The 16,103-nt window shown below is 48.2% G+C and overlaps 1 protein-coding gene across 5 annotated transcripts in view; it reads left to right on the top strand.

Annotated features, from left to right (window-relative positions):
- The first annotated feature begins 9,521 nt into the window (after positions 1 to 9,521).
- Positions 9,522 to 16,103, top strand: part of LOC143376163 (uncharacterized) — a 52,823-nt gene continuing 46,241 nt past the window's right edge. The window contains exons 1-4 of one of the 5 annotated variants that reach the window (XM_076826099.1): positions 9,522 to 9,749; positions 11,244 to 11,307; positions 11,340 to 11,990; positions 14,291 to 14,533. In XM_076826099.1, the coding sequence (XP_076682214.1) occupies positions 11,756 to 11,990; positions 14,291 to 14,533 (478 nt within the window). In that variant the 5' untranslated portion in view covers positions 9,522 to 9,749; positions 11,244 to 11,307; positions 11,340 to 11,755. Of the gene's footprint in view, positions 11,991 to 14,290; positions 14,534 to 16,103 lie in introns of all 5 variants that reach the window. The other 4 variants (XM_076826098.1, XM_076826097.1, XM_076826096.1 and 1 more) reach the window with 4 other exon arrangements.

Raw genomic sequence — 16,103 nt, 5'->3', positions numbered from 1 at the left:
GTGTTATCGCGAAAGCTGTCGACCGTAGCCACCCTGTACGACGAAGTTTACTTAACGTCGAGATAACGAGGCCGAGAGTGCCTCTCGGACGACCCTTCATGAATTACTGACTTAATTCTTCCGGGCACGGAGGTATAACGCATTTAACATCGTTCCCGTCCCGTCGTCGTTCTGGTGCGTCAACTTTGCCAATGCTATTAACTCGTATCCTAAGGCTAACGCCAGCCTCGCGGTGCTCCCCCTAATCGCGAGGGCGCGACGGAAGCCTACGTGTTGTTGCTCGTCGAAAGCAATGCATAATTCAATCAAGCACCCTTCTCACGAGACTTCGCCCCGGGCCATCAAGCGTTAAGATAATGGATCGATTGAAATATGATAGCAGGCGTGCGAAAGATGAGCCACTAGCTCGCGAAGGGCTTCCTGCAGTTTTCAGATGCCTGAAAGTCTGTCGGAGTACGAGACACTGCCGGGATTCTCTGATCAACAGAGTACCCCGTCAGACTCTGTCTCCTTTCCACGCGTGCAACCCCGATACATCTCATACAGCGCGTTCGACCGGGTTAGAATGGGCGAATACAGTTCTCACGCCACTAAAAATCGACCAACCATACAGCCGACCTACGGTCACAGTTGACGGTGGCGCGGCCGAGGAAGAAAGTAGCTGACCTCCCGCCGCATGTTTCCGGTGACACGTACGCCACCCTTAGAACCGCCTTCGATTTATAATGATGCACGACCAGCATCCACAAGCGTGCCAGTCGTGTCGAATCCCTCTCCCGATGATAAATCTAGCCACTCTGAGCCACGGATTCCCTCCGGTGAATCCTCGTGCCTCGCGGTCCGCTAATAAATCGAGAAGCCAGCGTGCACGGTGTATACAACGGACTTTTCGTATCGATTAGCGAACAAGCCTGTCATCGGGACTCGTCAAAGCTGAAAACGCAGTTTTTATGGGCCGCAGGCAAATGAACGTCACATAAAATATGCGGGATCGAAATGCACGTGGCCCATTTTCAAAATCGGATTCGGTATCTCCTGAATCAACGAAAATTGTGAAGGGTGATACCCTTTAGAGCTAATTATGACGAGGCTTTAAATGTCCATTTTGAATCGATGAGCTTTATCGTCACTTTTAGGGGTGTTGCGAGCTTTAGAACGCGAAGGATATCGAGGCGGCAGGCGCGGATGTATTTTGCGTTGCTTGTCGAGAATGCGTGGAGGAGGAATGATTGTCGAGGACAATTAAAAGACTCGTTTGCATTACAAAGGGCGCGAAGTCAATGGACGAACAGAGCGAGAGGAAGGGGACAGGCAGGTCTCTGTCGAGGATGTGATTATGATTCACAGCGCACGCCCGTGAGCAGGAAATTCTGCCGGTGGATTCAAATCGTTATGACTTATTCATTCCCGTTAAAGTACCCTGTCCAGTGGATGTCGCGCGGGAAAAGTAGGGAAGAGGGAACGGAGGAATTTATCTGAACGAGGTTCATTCCAGGCCACCACGGTCCCTCCATAAGGACAAAGGACCTGTCTTGGAAACGGACAGTTCTTTACGAGGATCTCCTTGGTCGTGGCGTTTCACATCTCGCGGAGCGCAGCTCGGATCGATAAGAGTTTGAGGCGCCCTCAAATCTGTCTGTCGCTATCGCACAGTTTTGGATGATCTACATTTTACTGACGCTGGCTGGAAGATGGAATGCGCAGCTTTTATTCTGGGAAACGTCATCTCGTGGAAATTGTAAATGAAAATGTAAAAGTGGTTGCCACTCGAAAGATGTAGCGAAGGAGAAGTACCTAGCATAAAGCGTATCGTCTCCATCTTCTCCACGAAAGTGCTTTTCATATTCGGGAAAAGGGCAATTTATACGTAGGAGAAGGGAGCAATTATTAGCCGAGGGAAGGTTTATCGACGTTAACCAGGTGGGAATCGATTATTCTTTACTTGGAAAAACGTCATCGATAGCAGGTGCCATTGTCTTCAGTTTCGCCTCGCGATTATTCCGCCGTCCGGTCTTACCGTACTCGTCCATCACCGATTTTTCTCCGCGCGAGGGACGTCCTTTATGTCCAGGGCATAAATTAATTTCGTCGCGTGCGCTCAATCGTAGGACGTCCCTCGGCTGTCTCGTAAATTTCTCGAAATTCAACGAGCGACGTGGAGGAAACGCGTCCGTGCAACTGGTCCCTCCTTCCGAAGGTAGTTCATCGTTGTTGTATCGAGTGCCCCGCATAGTCGGGCGAGAAACAACGCGACTGTGTCGAATAAAAGAGAGTCCCGCCGATACGCGGTAAAGAATTTCAGTAATGAAAACCTCCCTGAGAAACCCATCTCCATTCGACTCTCGTCTGTGCGCATTAATTAAGAGTCTTGACTCGCATTCGAAGCTCTTCAGCCGCGGCTACGTGAATAAAACACGCGAATAGGGATAGCGGATCGATCTAGCCGGATTCATCTTGAATACTGAAGCGTAAGAGACGCACACACCACCGGGAGTCGAAACTTCCCAGCCGTTTGTGGATTAAGCACGTGGAAATGATGAAAGAAATTTCATTCACTCCGGGGAACGCGTTTACCATTCACCGTTCATCCCAACTTCCCTCCTTTGGCAAGCGTTTACGCGTAGACGGACCTAGCCCGGACCTCTCGACAAAGCCTGGAGAGGCAGAGAATGAATTACAGCGAAGATTGGAGGTTTAGGAGTTAACCAAAGTGCTTTGTAGAGGAAGAAGACGGGGGATGCTCTTTACGTTCAATGCTGTACTTACGGTGATGTTTCATCAGACTTCAGGCGAATTCTGCAGTTGAAAAATTCGATATCAGAGAGAAATTGGTGCGCGGAGGAGAAGAGAAAAGTGCGGTAACTTGGAAAACGTGGCGCGTCGTAGTGAACTGACTGCGTCAGATCCGACTTCCACGTGGTTCTGTATAATATTCGCGGGATCTATCGAAATCTATCGGGAGGGATGATGCCTCGACGTCCACTGTCACCTCCGCAGTGTGAAAGTCTGCAGTGGAAATTCGTGGTGGCCCATATTCTCCGGGGAAATGTAAGAGGCCATGCTGGACACCGTTTATTTAATAGAAACGTTCCGCGAATGTATCGAAAAGTAAAGCGTATTTTGTACATCTTGCGAAACAGTCGGACGAGTTGGTAGTTTCGTGCGATCGGCGTCAATAACTGTTCTCCGCCGCGAGGAGACGGTATTTTCGTTCTTTACGACAGAGCTCGCTTCAAACGATTTCCTCTCGGCTCTGCTTTGAGTTATGAAAACACTTTTGGAACCTTGCGCACATTCTAGGGCGATGGCACGGCGGCAAAGGAACGATCGTAAACGGGATTTCTCTCCCTTACACGACGCTTCGTTTCCTTTCTCTGGATGCTGGGCGTCTATATCTTGCCGTAGAGTGCGGTCATCAAGTACCGCGTTGAAATTACGCCGGTAGGCGAGTTTCATTGGCGACTCGAGATATTTCCCCCCCCCCCCCCTGCGATCTATCGATATTTGTTCCGCTTGTTTCCGTATCAATGAGGATTCCGCCGTTCTGCTCCCCGATGGAAGCACAAATAGAGCGAGTCGACTAACCCCGGCAGTTCGAATTTGAAATAAAAAGACTGTTAGCATCGAAGCCAGTATCGCGGGAACGGACTGCTGGATAATTGTACGGCGAATAATACGACGAGATCCAGCTAATCCCGGAAAAATCCGCGGTGAATGAAAGCCTTCCCTCCTCCTTTCATCCTCCTTTCATCCGTCGCGGCGTTTAATACTACCTGTTACGTACACGGCTCTCGCTATTTCCTTCGAATTATCGCCTTGCCATTGGATAAATGTTATCCGAGCCTTCGATACAGATCGAAGTATTATTTCTCTCGACGAAGGAACATAAATTTTAAACGAACAAATGCGCGATACCGCTGGGAAATAAATCGCCATTCCTCCGAGTAGGAACGGTCACATCTGTCGAGATTCATTTCTAAATGATTCCTTTCTAATGAGAAGTTAGGAAGATTCGCGCCGAATGCAATAATTCGCAGCATTTTGTTACTGGGAATCACCTTATCGACGCAATTCACTCGCGGAAAGCGTCGCGCTCTTTCGAGACATGTAATGGAGGAAAGGAAAAGTAGCGGAAAGCAGGGGAGGAAGTTCACGAGGGATTTTTCAAGGATTAGCAAGGGCCCGTACCTTGCTCTCGCGGTGTTCGGAGTACGTTTTTCCATGCGGCTATCGTTTCAACATGCCAGATATACGTGTACGTTCTTCGAGGTCCACGGGGGTTGGTTGTTTTTCTTCCGCGGATAATCCCGCGGGCGGTTTTACAAGTGCTACATTATTTCCTGTCAGCCGGAGGGCGGGCTTTCTCTAGGACACGGGTAACTGTTCCCTTTTTTTTTTATATTTTGTCTCTTACATTTGCAGAAATGCTGGGAAGTGTCAAAAATGTAGTACCGATCCTCCCGCGAACGAGCATCGCTCGACACCCCCAGCCGCGATCGATCGAACATCCCGCAACAATTAATCCCCCACCGTGGCTGTGAACGCTCGCATCTACAACAATTAAATGGCTGAGAACCCATGAGGGCATCGCTTAAGGGTCCGTCTATCGAGTGAACGCACATCCTGTACAGGTGCACGCCTAGACACGTATCTATGTACACTGGAATTGCTCAGCGCTTCGACGTGGCCGAACTTCAATCAGCCTCAAAATTCAACTATTCCAATCCTATCGTTCCGTTGGTTCACCGTCGATTGGCCAAATCAAACACGATTACCTGGCGCACGCCTCTCTTGTGTCCCTAATCTCATGAACCATGAAATCCCATCGGCTGCTGGTTTTTGGTCCGACTCGGTGTTTGATTCGAAATCGCCCCGGCGAACGAGGGCGGCGAGCATCGCTGACTTTCCCTTTTCACTCTCGAACCAGATATAAATGCACATTTCGCTGGAGCACTTCGACGAGCCTGTCCCAGCACGTATCCGGAGTAATTCCCACCGCGGACAGCTAGCTATGCGAAAAAGACAATTTTGCAGTGGCTCGTTTCGCGAGGCGTCGCGAGTTTTACGGGGAGTTGCTAAAAATTTCATGAGAGACTGGCAGCATAGGGGATGCACCGCGGGAACGTGTATAATCCACTTTCTCCGCAGATACCGAGGCCCGTGGAACCCATGTAACTTTCAGTATTACGAGCAGATTACGTTCCTTATCACTGGCACGGAACCGTGGATTTAAATGAAATTTAAATGAAATTTCGCCACGGGCAAGGTACACGCGCGAATTCTTCTGATAAAACTCCCTGTCACCCGCGTCGCTCTAAAATCGCTTAAGGGGCGTCAAGTGGCCCGGGCGCGCTGTGCTCGCCGGATTTATTAAATCGGCAGCGAAAAGTCCTGCTGGAAAACGTTCCCGGGGCGAAACACCGGGGGCGATGCGAGATAACGCTGGAGGAGACGCGTGGCTATGGATCCCGAGCATTATATCGTTTCAGCCGTACACGTGAGTGGTGGAATAATATGGTAGACTGCAAGCGAGGAGTTTACGTAACAATCCCGGTTTCAAGGAGATTGTGATTCTGCAGCGGACCGGGCGCTGGTCGCAAAATTAGGAGCTTTCCGGAGTTTATAGGCCGTGCGGGAGAACCGTTTAGGGAATTAAACTTTCATGCAGGGCGCCAACAAAGAAGGGGATCCGAGGGATCCGGGGGAAAAGAATGGCAACCGCGGGCAGAGAAGTAGAACGCGCTCAATCCCGATTTTCACGAAAGAACCGATACCGAGCCCTCGACAAGCAGAGGAGCCAGAAGAACGCCGAGGCGGTGGTTATCGAGGCGCAGAATCTTGTAAAGTAGGTAAAGTATAACACGCTGGGAGTGAGAGCATGGGAAGCTTGAAAGAAGGCACCACGGGGTTCCTTTCTTTCACTCCCTACCCTCCCCCGCCAGTCGAGGAATCCAAGAATCCGGCCTCCCTTGTCAAGATCCCCCCCATCGATTCCTTGGATTTGAATGTTCGACAATCCAGGCACGAACTCCCTGCGTCACACTCCGTCGGCTTTCTTCCCTTCCGTCGAATCTCTCCCGCGCCCTTCCACTCCCGGAGGTCTACCCTGCCCCAATGTCTCCTGCTTCTCCCTCCGAGGCAACTCTCAGTCCTATCTACGATATATCGAAAGACTGGGTAGTGTCCTCCCGGACGACCCCATTGGGCTTTTCGATCGTGATTAATTCGTCCCCTGATATCGATCAGAGAAAAAGGAAAGCGATACGCCGGCCACGAGCTCTTGGGTATTCGGAAACAAATTTTATGGGCAACTTCTTCATAGCTTCGCTAATGTTTCGTGGAATGGACTTTCTACGATTTCTACTCTATTTAGTGATGATGCTGCAAGTATTACCTTCGGTCTCAACGAGTTCACAGATTTTTCGAGAGCAGTCAGCGACGACACCGCTTCCCCCCCAGAGGCTGCACCCTTTTCACGCTTGAATGGATAATGCAGTCTATCTCCCCGCAGCTCGCGCAACTACGCGCCGTAAATAAATAAGTTTCCCTTGAATATCTGGCCGCGAGGAGTTGCGTGGTTGCAGCCTCCGTGTCGAACCAGCAGCGTGGAACTCTCAAAACTAAGATTCGTGAACTTGGCTCGCGTACACGGCCAATAAAATCGGAAGAATAAATGGAACAGGGGGGGTGCAACCTTGATCGAACCCTGTGAATCCACTGCGGAGCCCATCCCGGCTCGTACTCAACCTAATTTACGCTTTCCAACTTTCCTCCCACACTTCCGTTCATCCCCGCTTCGTATTCACCCCCTGCCTCCAGCGACTTTTCAGTCGCCTTTTTTCCACAGTTTCAAACTAACCCGTAAACTAGTTCCCTTTAACGTCGTTGCTTGTCTTTCGACGTATTTGCATCAGCCGACGGTAAACAAGCTTAAAGATTACATTCGGCGTTCGTCAAAGGGATGAAAATGTTTCGCGTCAAATCAGCGGACAACTTTTCTGCGTGCCTGCAGCTCAGCGAAAAACTGACTTGTAGCGTCTGTTTATTTGAAGGAGGGAAGATTCACTTTTACTTTGCGAAAAGCTACGATTCTTTAATTTTAATCAAATTAATTCAACAAAAGTGAATGGGAATTGGGATTAGTGTATCCGACTGAAAACGACAATGACTCTCGCGGAGGTTCGAGTTGATCACGGTAACCATAGCTCGCCGAAAAAGAGAGTAGTTGGATTCACGCTGGCCAGGGGGAAGAAGCAGAGGGAAACAATTTCTAATAACGTGACTTGGCGAGTTAAAAGTTGGGGAACCGCCATGCCGTGTCGTCTTAAAAATGGAAGTTAATTATCCGCCCCCATCGTCCGCGGTTCCCGTTGCTTTCGTATGGTCATATTTTATAAAAGAAGAAACTTGCTGCGACCGAACCACGGTCTTCGCGGCAACCTCTGAGAGTGCATTATTCAGGGCTGGATGGCGTCCCGCAATTAGACGCATTTAGTACTTCACTGGGTGAAGTTGCGACAGCTTTTCTTGCGCCATTTCTTTCGCAGGTACCGTCCCACGGCACTTGCTTGATTTACAGACGCGTTGACTTGCTGCTGTCTATTTTTCCAGCGATCTAGTGTCCCAGTACGTTCGAGAACTTGCTGAACACATAATGTGAAAGGAAGACAGGGTTCCGAAATAGAAAAGACAATTATGTCTCTCGATCGACCGGTTTCCCTGTCGGTGGAAAAAATATTTGCCGAAGAAAGAGGGCGAGCCGGATGATTTCCAGCTGGACTAAACAAGCCGACTTCGCAGACGGATAAATTCTCCAGCGATTGGCATGTATCACGAACGAACTGTTTACACACCACATGTTATTTATCTTCATATCGCAGCCGTTTGTTCTACGATCGTACGTAGCCAGAGGAACGGTACGTTGCACCATTGTGAATGCATAATGCTTCGGTTGAGAAAGCCTGTTGGAAAATATTGGAAAACGTCGTGGTTGTTGTTAAGATAGAGCGCAGCATTCAAATTAATTGTTTAGTTTCGTCCGCGGCGGACGAGAGTTTCCCTTGTAAATATCAAATATAACGCTCGGCTGCCTGCTGGGCGGAGTGCAGTGGGGGGTGCGGGTTGAAACTTGAAACCGACGATACAGTTCGAATCGAGCAATTGGTTATAACAAATTATATGCTCAATTATATTTGTTAATTAAACAACGCTTTTGATTGTTGGTTCGTGGATATAGGGGTGGGTGTCGTTAAACTTTTCGAGTCCCCTGTTTCTACGGAGGGGTCATGCACTTCCTTCCTCATGCGTCTCGGCAACCAAGTAAGTTCATTAACGTAAATGAGGTGTTTTTGAAGGGGAGCCACTCATCGACGAACTCTCCTCTCGCCCCCAGGACTTCTCCAAGCCTTCTTATCGGTGCTTTAACACGTCGTTACGTAGGGGAGACCGGGCCTGGTTGGCCAGTTTTTTAGATTTTGGTTTTTAATAAATTATGTGGGCGAAATATCATTAAACCGGTTAGTATATTTGATAGGGCATACATTTGGCTATATGATTAAATTATTAAAGTTGACTTAATGTGAAAACAATTAAGGTATCTTAATGTTTTTCTGACACCTTCCATGCTCGGGATAGGTTGACTTATAGTATGGGGTAGGTTGACTATAGGTACAATCATTTAAGAAAATATTATTAGTAACTTATCTCAGTGGTAATAAAATAACACAATGTCACAAGAGTTTTCTCATTATAAAATATTAATTTCTTTCTTTCATATTTTAATAATAAACTTAAATTTTTTTCAACTTAAACATAAATTATAATGTATTTATAACAGTGAAATTTAAACAAAAAATAAAAATCGCTTTCTGAATAACAAAATAACAATTTAAACCTTGTTAACGTTATTAATCAACCAGCCCCGACCGATGATTTTGACTTCAATAATCTATATAACCTTCAATTATTTATGTATAAACAAAAATACTATGTCAATAGATCGTCTAATAAACATTACATACAGAAAAACTAAAATCTTTAAGAAAAAATATTTACTTACATAGTCAATTTTCGACTAACGCTGATAACTATTAAAAAAACGTGCGATCGCGTGGTCAGACATAAATGGATGACATCGTAGAAGTGACTTCTATCTACAGTGAATCTTTCCGCAGTAGAGCATGTGTCGGTGCAAAGTTATTAACAATTAGTCAACCTACCCCTTGAGACAACCAGCCCCGGTCTCCCCTACAGTGACAGTAGCCGCGCGCGAACTTTTCTAAACTCCTTTTAGCTGTCGAACGTCAGCTATTATTTCCTCGCATTTCTCTCCGGAATAATTTGTGGGAAGAGCCTCGGGAAGCCGGCCCATAGACGCGTGCACCAAAATTTGATGGGCGATGGTGAAACGTTGCTCCGAAAATAAAAGTTTCAGCTTGTAACGCAACCGCCCGGCGGCGCTTCCTTCTCAACGTATTCGCGTTTTAATTTTAGCACGCACGGACTCAGTTCGCTCGCGAGTTCCATCGAGGCGAAACTGAGTTCGCGATATTCGACGTACGTTCAACGATTTCGGGTGTTAATTCGGGGATGCTGGGAAGCTGAGGGTCAGCAAGGCTCTCCTCTTTTTCATCCATCTGATTGCAGCTTTTCACGAAAGGGGGGAGCTTGCGTGAACGTGTTCACGTTTATTTAAAATATTCTCGTCCCGAATTCCATCGAGATCGGTTTACCTGTCTCTGCAGCTGAAGGTAACACGGGCGGGATGGTGATTAGTTGAACTACTCGCCGGTGGATTTCCTTCGCGGCTTGTTGTTAGGAATATCGACGGATCAACGACAGAACAGAAAGCGGCATAACGCGGTCCAAGAATATCCGCGTCGCTCGGAGCAAGGGCAGCCAAAAGTTCAATATCCTCGACAAAAGCAACGCGCACTCTCCTATCCTCGGGCCCTTATCGCAACGGATCGCTAAAATATACGATAAATCGGGACCTACGGTTCCCTAATACCGTCAGTTTCTATTCCACCACGCCGGAGCGAAAACTCTCCAGCGAAATCACGCGTTCCCGCGATTGAATTCAGTATTGCGCATTCATCGAGAAAGCTCTCGCTCTCACTCGGCGTAACGTGATTCGCTTGCGTGTAAATCGCGCCAGGGGGAGATCGATAACCGTCGCGTAGCCGTGAAACTTTACGCTGAGGTTATTAAAAGAGAAATTAAAAAACGGAACTTGAGAGTAGAGAACGGAGGGAAGGGAGAAGCACCGGGCGGGATTTATTCGGCCGACAATTAGTCGCGATGTAAATCACGGGTATTCATAATTTAACGCTATTGACCGCCTTTAAACGCGCGTTAAAACGGCCCTGGTTTCAGTTCGCCCCCCGCATAATCCGGTTTACCGTTTCACGCGCGTGGCAAGGTTTTTTCGTAAATTTCATTGAATGATTCCCGCGACGAGACAGAAGCGCTTTTGATGGCTGCTTTTTCAGAGGCGTGAATGCAGTAAATTGACACTTTTCCAGCTGGTTCGCTCGCCGCCGCTGGACCCGGTGCCCGACGTATTTTTATTTCTTTCAATTAATTCGTTGGATTAATTATTCCTTTCGATGGTATAGTATCGCCTCGCTAAGAAATTCTTCTTCTAACCGTCTTCAGTTAAAACAACTTGAGATCCCTGAGGAAAAGGAATTCCTCTAATTACATTACAATGAACACTCGTTTCATTATCTGTCCCTTATAAAATTAATGTGTTGTGAACGCTGCCGCGACAAAGGGTGCGGCGAGGTCCGCCGAACAAAAGGTGGAGGCATTAGGGATTAAAAATTCATGAAAAATCTCATAAATCCTGGCACGAGAATGTTCTACAGAGGAAGAGGAGGAACCTGGCGTTCTAGCGCGAACGTGCGCGAAGTTTACCAACAGAAGGAGCGTTCTATTTAGGTCGGAAATAGAGTGCGTGCACGGCCCGCTATTTTTCTCTCTCTTCCTCCCTCCTCGCGTACGTACGTTCACCCTTGTTCAGTCCCAAGAATATCTCCGGTGGAGGACAGCGTTAGGAGAGTCTTCTTGCCTGCTTTTAATCGCCATCAGGCCGGTCAGCGTAGCACGAAGTCGAGACCGCGGTGCTCTCGTGGCCTGTCACCTATATTTAAAGCGGCCGCGGTGGAACGAGAGTCTCTTCAGACGTGAAACTGGAGGAGCTTGACTCTGAACTTCCCGTTTCATTTGATCGTTCGACTTAGAAGGTGCGACGAAGCAGTGCAGTGCCGTGAGATTGTGAATACCTCGGCGAGGATTTAGTAGCCGGTTAAAGAGGCTCGACAAACACTGGTACCCAGGGCTCGCGAAAATGTGATGTCAGAGAAGCTGTCAGTGCATCGATCGCCAGCAGAGGAAAGGAGACCAGGAAGCTGTCGACGAAAATGTGAGACACGCGCGCACGTGGTGCCAAAACTGACTCGAAACGATTCTGGCACGGCGCGGCACGGGGAAGATCACCGTGTGCCTTTCGTCCACCAGGGACGGGATAGCGTCGCCCGTGAAAGCTAGAGCCACCGAAAGATAGCCGAGGAGCGTACCGGCTTTCCCTCGGCATCCGGTGCAAGAACGGAAGAAGCAGGAACGGTGAAAAATTATTTTTATCCCGCTGCTCGACCAGCTTCGCGGCGCGTGACTCTGTCCAGGCCAGCCGAGTCGCAAGGTGTTCCCGCTGAAATTCATTGCCGCGCTTCCCGGCCATCGAGCGACCAAACAAATGTCGAGGATGCTGCGATTGGAGCTGGTAGGTCTCGTGCTGTTGGCCTGCACCCAGATCCTCACGGAGCACCGCGATTTTTACGAGTCCAGGACCCAATATGGCTACCACTCAAGGTTCCACGAGCCTCCGGAACGTGCGACCAGAGAGGTACGGGTGAAACAGGGACGTTTGCGGGGCATGGTGGCCCAGCCGAGGACCAATCACGATCTGCAGCCGGTCGACGTTTTCCTGGGTGAGTGTCGGGTCTCGAACACCTTGCTGAATCTCATTGCAGCGAACCCCGCGGATGCTGGATCGGCTACTTGAATCCAATACCCGGACAGTTTCTATTGTCACGGGATTGTTAAACAGCTCTGATTGGCTGGCGTCGCGGGCGAACTCCCCGAAGTAACAGTAAACGGGGAATAGGTACTTGGCATTAAGGGGGTACTCTAGTGTAACTGCAAGTTTTTCAACACCATTTCCGAGAATTTATTTAACAAAAACTATAAGTATATACTCTCTGGCGTTTTGCCTGCTTATTCTGGTATGTTTGAAGTAACACTCAGAATTTTTTTGATCTTTTTTATCGCATATATGTGCGGTGACGCACAATATAGACTAGTATCTAGTATAGAATAGTGTAGACAGCAGCTAGCCCGAGGTTTCAACCCTAGCGACAAACGTAATAAAGAAAATCAACCATAGTTTTTCTATTTCCGATGACGGAAAAGAATTTTTCTGAAGAAGCTCGCGCCACCGACTATATAAAAAAGTTTCCAAGTATTACTTCAAACATACCTTAATATGCAGACAAAACGCCAGATAGCATAAACTTATAGTTTTTGTTAAATAAATTCCCGAAGATGGCGTGGAAAAACGGGCAGTTACACTAGAGTACCCTCTTAATTCCATCGCGCCTCGGTGAATCGTATCTGTTAAGCAGAAATTTGTAAATTAATTTCGTTCTGGGGGCAAATTTGATACCATGAATAAACATGAATCACACCTGAACGAATAACATGCGCGGGGACAATATTTCATTTGGTTCCCTGCATGAATATCGATTATCTGAAAGGATTAGTTGTTTAATACTAACGAATGTGACCACGCGCCAGCGACGCTAACGGTGTGAAATAAATAGGCCACTAAAGTTGACTGGGCTCTCTAACGGACAGAAATTCTCCGCGGTGAAAGCGGAGGCACGGCAAATGCCGAAAGTAAGGTGGAGTACGTGTTTAAATCTCCGAAAAGTCAATCACGGCCATTGAAATCCGTTCACAATCATGGTTAAACGTCGGACGGCAGTAAGTTCCGAACTCTGGGCCCAATCATAGCCCCTCCGCCCTTTCCCAATCGAGCCCTATCAGCCGGCGGAACGATAGTGCGCCACGATCCCCAGTGCCAGCCCGCCGATGGTTGCTGAACTTTGGTCAGCGAACGAAAGTTTCCACTCAGCTGCATCAGCTTCCCTGCTGCATTACCACGATGTATCCGCGCTTCGAGAATCCCGATACGTCAAAGGCTCCGAAACGAGAGCCGCGCTGGCTATTTCAGGTACAGACGCTACCCTTCCCCGTCCTTCTTCCATCGCCGCGTATACCGCTCGCTCGTTCGCACGCCAGCCTACAGCCGTGCACTTTCTCGAGTTCTACAAGAGCCCCTGACATTCCTTGGCAACGACTCGTCCTCAGCCGCGACCGCTCGCAACGCGTTTCGTCGCCTGGAAACGGCCTTAACCGTACCGAGGAATAATCTCCAATTATGGGGAGGGGGATGATTGGACACTGTTCGGAAGCTGTTTCGATCTCGCTGAGAAAGAGAACCGCTGGTAATCAAGAGTTTCAAGGTTGCTCCAATTTCGCCCCATACGTTTCTAATGCCACCGTTCACAATCAGGCTTTTCGATTTGTACCCACCGCTCAGGCGACGCGCGATTTAATATTTTACGTAGGAAACGGGGGCCCGGGAATCCAATTTACCCGGGAATTGGATGAAATGGATCGCCGTGATCCTTGCCGCCAAGGTGGAGCGTGTTAACACGGATGCCGGACGAACGCGATCGATTTAATCGATCCGAGCACGGCCCAATAAAACTTTACGGTGATTGCCCTAGCGATAATTCGCGCCAGATCATCTCCAGCCGAGCTCCCCTCGGTAACAATAAGGACTTTCATTTGCCGCGAGAGTTTCCCCTGATATATCGACTGTTTACTGTGAATGCAACCGGGAATGGGAAGAGTATTTCGCCTCTGTACACTCTCGGTGCCCCAGTCAGCTGAGTAAAAATTCTAGGAGGCAGTTGTTTGGCCCAACTGCAGTTCCCGATCCCCTATTATATTATCTATGAAGCCTGGGCGTTCCTGTCGGCTCTCGCAAAATGGTCCCAGTCGAGTCTCTCGCATGAGCACCGGTGAGCTAGGTCGGGTCCTCGGGATCGCCAGCTCCCGGTCTGAGCACGTGCTTCCGGGAAATAATCCCCCATGAAACAAGCCCCGTGCCCCGGGGATTTGCCAATTGACAATCATGCTAGCTGGGTACTCGATGTTCCAGGAGTGCCGTACGCGGAGCCTCCGGTGGGATCCTTAAGATTCTCCCCACCGAGATCGCCGGAGCCGTGGCGCGGTGTGAGGCAATCCCTGGAATTCGCCCCCGTGTGTCCGCAAGTGGTGCCGAAACTGCGGGACGAGGTGAAGCCAGTTCGTTACGAGTACCTGGAGAAGCTGTTGCCGTACCTGAAGAACCAGAGCGAGGACTGCCTCTACTTGAACGTCTACGCGCCGCACCAGCCCGAAGGTAAGCGACCCCGTAAATGGAGATTAATTGTTTCCAAGATCCTCGAGCCCCCGATGGCTGTTCGGAATCGAGTTACCGCCCGGTCGAAGACTAGTTAGGTGTTTCGAACGTGTCTTATGAGAGCGTGGATTCGTTCGTCCGGCCCAACTGTTAATGAGTTCATGAGACATCCAATTTGGGGCTTGAAGAACGATCTGTAAGGCAGGTATTTCGCGCGGATAGTAATCGGGGCTGAGACGCCAATTTCCCGGGTCAGCGGGAAATGAAGCGAGCGCGGATGTCTGGGATTACGAATGTATTTCATTCCTGACAATTGCCGCCAATTATCCCCGTCGGCGAGAGTGCAGTGTACTCGGCAGTAATTAAATATTCCTAAAAATATGCTCCCGGGGGAACTTTATTACCTAGTAAAAGGAATACCGTGCTGTTATAAGAATGGCACGTCAAAGTGACGAGCGTTCTTCGAATACCATCCTCAGCTTTATGAGGAAATTTTTGGAAAAAATTCCTGCATTCCGGAAGCTCTTTAAAGGCAGACTCTTCCTTACAGCTGGATTGATAGTGTGCCCATCCCGCGGAGATCTCGCGTTGATTCACATTTTTATGACGCTTGCGAAGAGAATGATTGATATTTCTAGTGCGCGATACATCCTGCGAATATCAACCCTGATTTAAACAGAAACAGTGTGTGCATGCGTCTCCACAAGACGACGATGTTTTACATTCACCCGCACAACGGTTGCGAACTGGCTGCATAGGGAACATCCATTCAAGCGACAGTTTTTATCACGAACTTTCGTGTATGTCGACAGTGCGAGCATCCATGCAGCAGATGTACGCATCGCTCTTGTTCAAATGAGTCGAACGTAAGGAACAGGGAAATCCTTTCACAAGAGAAAGATAAAGTATCTACGATGTATATTCGCTGAGACAGATTTGGGCATTAACTAAATAAAAAATTACTTAAGGGGTCATTCTACTTTGAACCGCCGAAAAATTAAGCTATTTTTAAAGATAATTTTCTCAGCAGCATATTTTTCTTTTTAGTATTTATTAAGCTACGCTTATATTATACAAAAACAAAATAAAAAATAATTTTTGCAATTTGTTTTAATTGTTTTTTTACAGTGTCGATATGGCACCGAAAAAAAGAGGTATGTTCACGGCGTAGGTGATTTCCCGGCTCAGGCTTATCCGAAACAAAAAATTCCAAAAGATTCTTAATCTGTGTGAGTGTCGATACTAGCTCAATTAAGAATTTAAATAAAAAATTTTGCCCACCTCTGCTTTGAGACATACTCACTCGCTTGAAAGACATGAATCGCTGCATAAACAGGGCGACTGGAAATAAGAGTTTCAACAATATTAGGGCGCGTGGTATTTAGGAAAATGGATAAAAAAATCGTCCGAAACAAATGTTTGATATCCGATCCTGTCGGGCTGAGCTGGAATCCTTGGCTCTATTAACTAATCCCTTTTGTGAAAACGGTTTTCCGAGAGCCTTAACAGTATGACTGAATTCAAGCGCGCCATGTACGTCTGAGAGCTTAACCGTTTCCACCTTCCCTGT

Source organism: Andrena cerasifolii, chromosome 14 (assembly GCF_050908995.1).
Source record: "Andrena cerasifolii isolate SP2316 chromosome 14, iyAndCera1_principal, whole genome shotgun sequence".
NCBI classification, from domain to species: Eukaryota; Metazoa; Arthropoda; class Insecta; order Hymenoptera; family Andrenidae; genus Andrena; species Andrena cerasifolii.
Note: the sequence above shows the minus strand (reverse complement) of the source record. Positions and strands in the feature narration are given on the sequence as shown.